At 37.2% G+C, this 11,035-nt stretch overlaps 1 protein-coding gene across 3 annotated transcripts; it reads left to right on the forward strand.

Moving 5' to 3' along the window:
* Positions 1-1,668: 1,668 nt before the first annotated feature.
* LOC143464826 (palmitoyltransferase ZDHHC9-like) lies at positions 1,669-9,344 on the forward strand. 3 transcript variants are annotated; one of them, XM_076962836.1, is made up of 13 exons: positions 1,669-1,870; positions 3,092-3,159; positions 3,439-3,510; positions 3,926-4,011; positions 4,521-4,642; positions 5,574-5,746; positions 5,965-6,126; positions 6,315-6,452; positions 6,710-6,764; positions 6,940-7,042; positions 7,302-7,520; positions 7,814-7,967; positions 8,184-8,203. In XM_076962836.1, exons 1-13 carry the CDS (start codon positions 1,791-1,793, stop codon positions 8,186-8,188), a joined length of 1,437 nt encoding a protein of 478 aa, XP_076818951.1. In that variant the 5' UTR covers positions 1,669-1,790; the 3' UTR covers positions 8,189-8,203. The 3 variants fall into 3 exon arrangements, with proteins under 3 accessions (XP_076818951.1, XP_076818949.1, XP_076818950.1); XM_076962834.1 differs by lacking the exon at positions 8,184-8,203 and adding an exon at positions 8,302-9,344 and having other exon boundaries at positions 1,672-1,870; XM_076962835.1 differs by lacking the exon at positions 8,184-8,203 and adding an exon at positions 8,302-9,344 and having other exon boundaries at positions 1,674-1,870; positions 5,968-6,126.
* The last annotated feature ends 1,691 nt before the right edge of the window (positions 9,345-11,035 follow it).

The raw sequence follows: 11,035 nt of genomic DNA on the forward strand, positions 1-11,035 counted from the left end.
TGTGTTTTCTTACCAACTGGTACATATTTTGCCGTTTTTTCACTTCCTGCTTTGTTTAAAGTAATTTTGTTACATGCCACAAGTTTTAGACGCCAAGTCACAATGAAAAATTAGGGCTGGTTGTAGTTTGGAATTAAAACCTGACTCGCATACACTAAATGCTCTGCTGATTAAACCAATTGTGGTCGGGTAATTGGTGTATGGAAGTACAAAGTGTCCGAATTTTATTAAAATAACGTTAGCATAGGCCTATTTTAATATTAACTTTTGGTGCAAATTAAGTTTTATTCGGGTAGTAGCCTACACGTAGGCTATGTTTCTTCTTCTTTACAGTGTAGCCTAGGGCTTGGCTACCAAATTTACTGTACTTTTTAGTTTCCTAATTTTTCTTACCTACAATTGGATAAAACAAACTAAGATATTTCAATTAACAATGTAAAAAAGTTTATGCTTATTTTCCATGTTTGTTTGTCATGCAGGCTGAATTAGCAAATATGTTGCACTATCTACAACTTTGTTTAACAGTAATTTCTGATTACTTTTTTGCTACCCTAGTTTTAAAGTTGTAAATTTCAGATAATTTACCTTGGCATTATATGTATAAATTCTTTGGCCTTGGAATGCAACGAGAAGATGAGCTTGACTTTTTTGTTATTACACAACAACTCCATATAGTTATACATATAGAGTTATACACTCCATATAGCCTACCTTATAGGCTACATAGGCCTAATTAAAAAGAACTAGTTTTGACATCTGTAAATATTTTTGATAAAAACTGAGCACAAACCAAAAACTACATCACTTTACCCCGAAAATTTTGAGGTAATGTGAACCAAGCAGAAAACACTACAGATATGGCACTAATTTAATTTTTATCTTCTTATATTGCTTATATAGGAAATTTTAGTTTTATTTCAGATAGGTTTAGAAAATATCAGATAATATCAGTTTAGAAAATAATAATAACAACAAATGAAAGAATAAAGATCTGCTAAAGACTTTGACTGACACAGTCAAAATGTCATTATCAGGCTGCTAATCATTCCAGCACTTTTCTTAGTGATTGTCAGCAAAGCCAAGTTAACCAGATAAAAAGCAAAAACTCCCAGAAAGAAACTTTGTTGCTCATGACAACACTGATTTATACTCCCAGTGCAAGTCAGAATGGAATGAAGGTATAAAAAGAGAGCAAGCTAAGTGGATGGTTTGCAACTACTTGTGCTTACTGCTTTTCGATCGGGTGCTTTTGGGTGATTTTTATTATGAGGAGGACTTTTTTTGTATTGATTGTCATCCTTAAGTGCCACTATCTCTAAGCTCTCTTGCTTCAAAATGGATGAGTTTGTGTTTTAAGATTATATCATAATGTCAAGCTGTGAGCCCGCATTGCGTTACGCTGTTCACATGTATGTTTCGTTGTCTCAATCACTCCAGGTCAAACTTGTTTTCTCTCGTTTCTAGTGATTTGACCTTGTTAGTAAAGCATGATGCAGTGGATTGCTTTGTTTTGTTTATGCCTCAATACGTAAGCCGTCGACTTAAATCTTCAAATACAAAAAATTTATAGAACCAAGAAAATTTAGTATTCCATGTTTGTTAGTTGTGAGAAGCTTATTAATGCAGTATTAGCACAAAGCTAATACACATATTTCTAATTTCTATGCTATCATTTGCAGTTTACTCAATAAAGTCAATCATGTCAATGTCAGTCAGCTCATCAATGTCACCTGTTTCATAAGATGCTGGCTGGAGTAGCAGTACTTTAATTTGAATTCTGTTTTTATCCAATGAACCGCCAGCATCATAGTGATCACAAGCTCTCAGAAGTACCTGCCACAGAACAAGTTGCTCCCATTGAACTAAAGAAGTAAGTTTGAATACTAGTATGGTGGTATGTAGTGGTATCAAAATCTTTATCTTTATCAAAATGTTGGATTCAAACTGTACAACGGTTTCGCTTCAGCCCCAATTATAGAGCATGTCTATGTGTGTTTTCTAATGATGCTCTGTTGTCCAGCGATATATTATCAATACAATTATGGCTGTTAACGTTAAGGATATCCAACACTTGTAACAAAAGAAATGTTTGTTAATTAATTTGTTTATATGAAAAGGTTAATTAATCACATACAAAATAGGATAAACTAGCAATGACTTCTTTCAGCGTTAGTTCCACTAATTGTTGTGCATAAATGTTTTGCATGAAGTACACAGAAGAAAATTAGTATGTATCATATAAATACTATGAATATAAACCCTTCGGAAACCCAAAGTTCATCAGCATACAATTTCTTTTCATACTACACCCTTGGAAATAGATAACAATTAGCCCAGTAGCAGTTTGTACACGTGGGCAGCTCAAGTTGAAATTATGTGAAACCACATTCGCTCATATCTCAATGTTTTCTCATGATATTGTCCAGTTAATTAATAATTGACGTAATTATTGTCCACAAAAGGTGTGGCTCAGGATCACTTTAATTGCAGCATTGCTCTGTTGCTTTAACATCATTATCTTCAAACCTGATTATATGATATTCAATTATAGCAACCTCATATTCTTATGCACCGTCTTATATTTTCAACTAAACAAGGTTTATACCATCATTGTGTGTAATTGTTTATACCATCATTGTTTGTCTTTTTATTGATCTTTTATGATAGAATTTGTGTACAACAACTTCAGTTACTTTGCATCTGCTTAAATTGCTCCAATAACTAACCAGGAACTGTTTGCATAATGCTTCGAATTATATTCAGTCATCGCGCCACAGTATACTTTCTTGACATCTTGATTTTTCATGATATCACCTGATAAGCTCAACCAAACGTGGTAAACATTAACACACTACGCCTCATGCTCTCATGCATTGAGCTTGTAAAGCACCTGTGTGTGTAATAAGACACTTCTGTAACCATGATGTAACCACGATTGCTTTTAGTGATAAATATCTTGGGGTCTTTTTATTCCTGTGTGACGTTGTTTTGTTATTTATTTGGTTATTTTCAACATCTAAATAGTTATGTGGACCTAAATAACCAGCGAATTGAAGAAATGTTTTTTTTAGTGAATTGTTGTTATTTTAAGATTTACGGAAGCTGAAAGACCTTTGCTAGATTACCACAAGAACAGTTCTGACGTGAAGAAACACACTGGTGGGTAGATATGAGCATGTTTGAAAACTTTGCTTTAGAAATTTCATATTTGTCCACTACGTGAGCATAATGATTCGACAGTCATAATTAAAATTGAGCCAAAATGAATCTTGAAAAGAAAAGCGTGTCAATTAAAGCACTGTTAAGTTATTGATTTTGTTATGCACAACAATAACAAATTGATTAATATTTACAAGTACAGCCTGCCATGGCGTTTGACTTTTGCCTAAACATAGCCACATATTCACTGTGATAATGCAACCAAACCATTAATTTTAGATAAGAATTCAAACAAGAAAAGCGCAATGACTGCATCCCCAGCATCTGTGAGTGAAAGAGCCGCCCAGAATGGTAAGCAAAGTTGGCAACCACTTTTTTGAGAAAATCGCTGGATTGTTTTGAGATGTTTTTCATTGTGTTATCAAGCACCCTGACCCTGAGATGAATTTTGCTTCAGTATGTACAGAAATTATGTTGTTCAATTTCACAAGTGCCTTATAATAAACATAAACATATTAAATGCAGAACGTTTCCAGTATTTTAATATGATGTGTGAAAGCTTTTTTTAAAAATTGACATTTTAACCAAGCTGCGCACATTTTATTTATATTTGGCACGAAAGTTTGATTTGATCAAGTGTTGATTTTGTAATCTTTGCCGCAACTTAATTTTCATTTTTAACCTGGGTAGTTCTTTGTGAGTCTTATGCAGCCAGTTGTTGTGTTCTGATTTTCTTTTACATCCACTGACTTTATAAATGTCACAGGGGCAGCTACGACGAGCACGAGAGTGTCCACAACCTCATCCACGTCCCCGATCCACCAATCCGTGAGGAGGATAAGGAAGTGGGAGGTAGAATATGAGAACTTAAACATCTTTTATGATCAACCTCACTTGATTTGTCCGCCTAGCTTGTCCATGATTCTATCCATGCAGTAAATTTTATGGATCTTGTTGTTATTTATATGAAAAAACACCTGTGAAATGTCGAATGCATAATTACTTATCATGAAATGTGGAAGAAATGGAAGTGATGAAAGATGTAACATTTCACTGTGTTTCTTAGTCATAACTTGACGCAAATGAGACTTTGTGGTGACATAATTCTAGTTATAGTATACAAAGACTCATATATAAGTAGTTAAATTAATTTATGCGTTCTGTTATTCCCTTAACGTGGAGGCTCAAGTAAATTTGTTATTTATTGTAAATTGATCAAGGTTAGTAAATATGCCGAGAATATCTTGAAATCACTCTGGTGTTTCTGACCATTTTTTAATCACTTCCATTTTCACCGAAGATGAAATATGTATAAATGCCATAAATAGCTTTTTACATTAAAATGAAATTGTACTCTTAAGGTTTTTCCCGGCCGCAATAAATTCCACTGTGACGGACGAATAATTATGGCTCGGCAAACTGGAATTTTATATTTTACCATCAGCCTCATCGTTGTCACGGTTGCACTCTTCTTTGCATTCGAGTAAGTTGCCTAAAAACATAGATTTAAATCACAGATATTCGCAACTACATGGTCATATTAATCATTACAATCTGTTTGTACGACACCAGTTCATCAAAAGCTTGAGGTTTCTTAACTCACCGAGCACATTTAAAATGGAAAAAAATCATCTCTCTAACTTTCATTATTACTGTTAATGGCTGCTTAGTCACAATGTACACAAGCGAGACAACAAGGTTTGTTTGATTTAATCCTCACAAAGAAGGGATTGAAATAGCAGTGGATCTAAAAGTTTGCCATTCATACGAGTAAATCTAAATATGTTCTTTTCATGCTACTGCCATGTTATATGAAACTTTATCAACCCAACATTTTGTGAAAGTTGCATCTCAGCCCATCTCTTACATTGCTTGCATGATGTCACTATACAGTAGTTAGCACACAACATTCTACATATATCTGTATAAATGGTCTATAGTCTATACAATAAGTTACCTTGTGTGAAGAAGTTAGCTTAGAATAATAACTGCAGTAGATGTATATTAAGTAAACAACTCAAGGGCTAGGTCGGCCCAACTTTGATCTCTTCCTTTAAATCAAAGACATATTGTTCATAAAACTTTCCACAAATCATGGAAGTACAAAAGGTTGTAAAAAGGCCGGTTATAAGCCACGGAGAGCTCAGATATCTGCTAAAATATCGAAAATAGATATTCCGTCTAAATCATTAATTGCAAGCGAGGGACAAATAAAATCACTTGCTGCCTTGCCATGTTTAAATGCCAGAAATAAATATGCCCCAATTAGCATAAGAACTACTCGCATGACCAGCTGTACGTGTGTGTGTCACAAGCACTTTTGCATATAAAGTAGTAACATCTGAAGTTGTCATAGCACTGTCATCATGTAATCGGCTAAATTTAGCTCTCAACGATCATGTTTCTCCAACCAGATGCAGACTGACACTGGTCACTGACATACCGTACGGCTTCTTCATCCCCATAGTTTGCGGGTTGCTCTTCTTTTTCAATATGGCTTGTCTTCTTCGAACCGCGTGGAGTGACCCCGGCATTATTCCAAGAGCCACGGCAGAGGAAGCCACGTACATTGAAAAGTGTCTGCAAGGTTTGTTGCCGCAGTTTCATAACAACGCCTCCTGCATTTTTGGTATAAAGTTGTTCGGAATTATAAAGGCGGTTGTGTTTTCACTTTTATGCCATATTTGCATTATTTGCGATAAACTGGTGGTGGGTGTGCAACTACCTATGAATTAAAACGTTGAAATGGAATAAAAAATTACACTTTTAACTCTATTAATATCACATTGTTCTGTTTGGTTCCAGTAGATCGGAGCAAGACGGAAGGTGGCAGCGCGTACCGTCCTCCGCCACGGACGCTAGACATCGAAATTAACGGCGCACCGTTGAAGTTAAAATATTGTTTTACTTGCAAGATATTTAGACCACCGCGAGCTTCTCACTGCAGTCTCTGTGATAATTGCGTGGGTAAGATGACGTTCGTTTCGTGAGTTTCTTGGCTATATTTCTTGTCTAATCACTTGCATTTACATGTTGAAGTGTCAATATGGAATTTGTTTAAATTTACACAAGCTACTATGCGCAAAAAGCCATCGTATTTTGTGGCTCAAAACCGCTGCTTTTGACGTTAAATTGCCAGTATGTTGTTTTTGTAGAAAATTTTGACCACCACTGTCCTTGGGTCGGAAATTGTGTGGGCCGAAGGAATTACCGATATTTCTATCTTTTTGTGACTTCTCTCACATTTTTATGTTTGTTCATTTTCGCATTCTCCATCACCCACATGGTCTTATGTAAGTGAAAATTCAATTCATTTCGATGAATTCTGAACCGTAATTGTGGTGTCGTCTATGTATGGTGAATTATAACGCACACACAGTCATACAGAAATTTCCTACCACATGACATACGTTAAAATTCATTAGCATAGATACCATGGTGACCTATTATGTTTTAGCATGTGATGTATAGGACTGTAAGTTTTAATATCACTCTCATAACTGTGTCATTACTCCTGATTGGAAGCGTTCAACATCCAGTGTTCTTTTAGTATCAAAGAAGGAAGCAGGAGGATTCGTTGATGCACTGAAGATCAGTCCCGGAAGATATCCTTTCAATATTTTTATTTACTTTTACTTCTACCCACAATTAGAAATCGAAATAAGAAACCATTTTTATGTTTTCGAGAAATCAAAAACGTACCTATTTAGTACCAGCCGCTAGTGTAGTTATTTCAGTGATGCTAAAATGTCAAAGAATTTTTCTTAATTCTGCACTCACTGTCCTAGAGATTGTGGTTTGCTTCTTCAGTGTCTGGTCGGTTGTTGGCCTTTCCGGTTTCCATTCTTATCTCATAGCACAGAGCCTGACAACAAATGAAGATGTGAGTTATTCTACGCTGCTGTTATTGTTTTCTGACACAGCTTGTTCTACTGTTGCTGTAATCATGGCGCATATTTGTTGTATTACATCTCATGGTTCAACGTTTGAAAATATTGAATACACTTAGTTAATTTAGCTGTTATTATTACGAGAAAGTTAATGACAATATTGAAAAACAGAAAATACTGGAAAGTAAAAATACAGAATCGGATAAATTCAACTAAAATATTGCATTTTAAAGTCAATTTTTTTCCTCTAAGATCAAAGGAACTTGGTCAAAGAAACATCACAAAGACGGGAAAAATCCTTTCGACCACGGCAACCTGCTCAACAACTGCTGCTATTTGCTGTGCGCCCCCCTTCCCCCTTCGATGATCGACCGACGTGGGTTTGTGTCGGACAGCGAGATGGAGGCCCACAACGCCGCACAAGCGCAGAACCGAGCAAATGGCGCCACCTACGGGGCTGCTACGAACCAGGTCTGCTCAGAATATTGTTTTGGCTGCTATGACAATACGCTGATAATTGTTAATATTAATGAACATGTATTTACTAGTAATGCGCGTCTTGAAACAACATTTTTCTGAACGTAGGCCTTCGTGCAATCAGCATCTTTTTACAGATGACAACGATTTCTATATTTATGAAAAACATTTTTTGTGCGGTGTACTTAGCGCGTGGTCATATCAAGCGGATCCTACTGCGTCATTTTACAGATGACAGATGTTTTCCTTGCTTTGTATTATTACGTTCCGTCTCTTTCCACATACAGCGAGGCCAGATGCACCCGGTTCCTGACACCGAGATTTACGACCAGGAGCGAGAGCACGCGTCGTACCCGAGGCAACCTGCCTACCCCCGACAACCCAGTTACGACAACACAACCCAGCATAGCTCAGCACAATACGTGTCCGGATCTCATGCAGGTGATTTTCTTCTCGGATCTAATCAACTTGGTTGTGAATGATAATTTCTTTGTTCAAGTCCTTGCAAGATCAATCTTAATCCCCCACTTGCTTAAATCATGTGAAAGATTTTTTTGGGGGTTTCTCGAACTTTTTTTTAACAAGATTTCACTCAATATGTGAAATAGTTCTCGTTCTGTGTTTTATAAGTTGTCGATGTTCAAGGTAGCTTAACAGTTTGAAACCGTCAAAGAACTAGTCAATGACTGGGTTTCCTGCTTAAATGGAATTGGGCGCTTATCACGCAATACTTAGATCTGTTTGTCGTATTCTATCAAATCTCCCTGAATCATAGCTACAGATGCGCACTCCATGGACGACGAGGGACCAGCGATAACTATCACCCACCACGCCCACCCTGTTCAACCTGCCAGGCCCGATGGCAACAGCACTGTGCTGTTAAGTTACAACACCAACAACTCGGTGCTGTTTCACCAGTCCAACCCCGACCTTTACCCGAGCGAGTCCCCCATCGACGACGAGTCCCACCCTGGGGTCATCATAGAACACTTGGGGTCGGCTGCGCTATCCCGTGGTGACGCGGTCCATCACGGCGGAGACGCCACTGACTCCAACGTCAGTGACCACGACACGTCAGTGTTGACTATCACATCCACTGACTCGAGAACTTTACTCTTAAATGAGAAGATTCTTCCGAACGGAGTCAGTAAGCAGGAGAAAGTGGCGACAAAAGCACCGAAAATCAGTTCCGTTTGAGCGGACGATGTAATCAATCTAAGCCGCTAGTTGTCGCCACGCATCAATGAAACCAGCAATTAATCGTAGATTTACTTGTAAATGTTCGTTTTTTATTGTTTTAAGAGGCGTTTTGTTTTCTAGTTGATGTTTCTTTCGCATCGCTTGTACATTAATTGTTCCGAAGCAAACCTATACAATGCATTCTTGTACCAACGTGAGTACAGCTCGTCCACAAATTAGCGTTCAGTTAATTTTTGCGTTTTTTCTTGTTGGATCTCTCCGTTGCACTTTCTCGTGATATTAGTCATCGACATCGTAGCCTGGGTTTTTATTCTCTTTTATTTCAATGTGAGCTGCGTTCACACGTTGTTCAAGATCGAAATCTATTCTGGCTGACAAAATAGCGTTTTTCGAATTGCAGTTGTTTCGCAATTTGTAATAGCTTTGCGACCGGTTCTTTTACGGCCAGTCCGCTACGTTTTTATCCAAATGCAATTTAAGAAATTTAGGCGTTTTCCAACTCTGTAAATTTCAACGTGGTTATTGAAAAGTTTTTCCTAATTCAATGTTTCGATTTTAATTTTTTTGTACCGCATCGTCGAAATCACCAAAAATAAATAAAATAAACCGGTAGTTTGACGAGATTCGTTTCAACTTTGCTGTTTTTACACTCAAAGGTTACAGTGAAACATTAAACACAGCAAACCAGATAATACTATAAGCTTACACTTTTTACCTCTAATGACGAACTTTGTACCTTTCAAGGCAGAGCGCGTTTTTGTTTTTACAGAAACCATCTCACTTTTCTGGCTTAAAGTTTTTAACCAAGGCATAACCTCGTCACGCTTGATTTCCATCGAGATGACGTCATTGCGAGGGTGATTAGCTGCGTTTTGTAAATAAGCGAGCAGCAACAAGACCGGTTTTGAGCGGTGAAATTTTCCAGATTTTTCAAGAAAGCTGTCGCCAGAAATATGCGATTAAATCACTGGTATGCTTGTTTGTACACAATAGACGCAGATGACATCTACGTTAAACGAGCAGTTTTCTGCCGGATTTTAGGTAAAAAAATGATTGGACAAAAATTTGTAGTTTAAAGATAAGGCTGGGAATGTATTTTTGTTTCCAGCTTTGCTGTATCATCATTTTAACGCCCATATTTTGTAAAATACTGCGTAAAACGAAGTAAAAAGCTATTGTTACCACTTACAAGTGCGTTTTTTCTTGTAATGTTTTATTTTAATTCTCTATTTCAGTGCTGGTGACGAAAATATACGAAGAACGCTTCAGTTGGTAACAGGATACGCCCTTTGCTTTGAGTCTTGTCTTCAAATTGTGCAACTGGCAACATTCTGGGCATGTTTTGTACATTAAGCATAAGCTTTTGTTGCGCCGTACCACATGACAGCGATGTGTACTTTGTTGTACAGCGTGACATAATACAGACTTTTTTCTTTCAATTTATACCACACACAATTTTTTTTAGCGAAAGCAACCATGTGACCCCATTAACAAGTAATTTATTCAGTTTGCGTACAATTGCGATTAATCGACCACCATTGGTTATATACAAAGTGTTGTGTAAATTGTCACAATTGATGGCTTTTTTTCTGCTCACAATTTTCAATTTTGCTGTCGCTATTTTGCGAAACGAACGTTTTTACCAATTTTTGAAGTAGGTTTGAAGTAATTTTCGCGCAAGATATCTTGCCACTTCTGCGTTGTATTTACGCGCAGCAAAAGACTTAAAACACGCAGATTGACAACTTATAATTAATAAACTATGCGCGCAGCATCAGCCAAGCGTAGGCGCGCGAATTGACCCAGCTATCAGTTTACCTGACTGAGGGCGTCCATGCGTGAAATCGGCATTCTTCAACGTTTACGAATTTGTCTGATTTTCAGGCACCGTAAAAATTTTGGGTCATGGTATTCTGGCAAAGAGGGTGCTGGAATTTAGCGTCTTAAGCAGCCTGTATAAAAGAAAGCAACATGGACGGTTATTTGCAGGCTAAAACTGTCTGGTTACGTACTAGCAGCAGGAGGGTGAAGGTATAGTGCGCAATTGCAAATAGTGTCGCTGAATTAGACCACAATAATGCCCTGTAGATGTTTAATAGGCGGTTTAGAAACCGGGTATACCGTATAAATACATTTGCAAACGGTCAAAATTCGAACGTGTTTAATTAAATTAGATGTTGGAGTATTTAAGGATTCTTGACTTAGGATATTTAACAAAGAATAATAATTATTGCGCGTTTGTTGAAGTGGCGGTATAGGCTAATCTTGCAGACAAAATTTTGCTCGCAATTCGCAAGATTGGCAACGCG

This window comes from Clavelina lepadiformis, chromosome 7, assembly GCF_947623445.1.
Source record: "Clavelina lepadiformis chromosome 7, kaClaLepa1.1, whole genome shotgun sequence".
NCBI classification, from domain to species: Eukaryota; Metazoa; Chordata; class Ascidiacea; order Aplousobranchia; family Clavelinidae; genus Clavelina; species Clavelina lepadiformis.

What these genes read in the sequence shown, in the direction of transcription:
- LOC143464826 (XM_076962834.1), top strand. Translation starts at nt 1,791, where the DNA reads ATGAACCGCCAGCATCATAGTGATCACAAGCTCTCAGAAGTACCTGCC. An exon ending in TGACGTGAAGAAACACACTG is followed by an intron (nt 3,160 to 3,438) that starts GTGGGTAGATAT and finishes CATTAATTTTAG; the next exon opens with ATAAGAATTCAAACAAGAAA. An exon ending in ACGGGGCTGCTACGAACCAG is followed by an intron (nt 7,521 to 7,813) that starts GTCTGCTCAGAA and finishes TTCCACATACAG; the next exon opens with CGAGGCCAGATGCACCCGGT.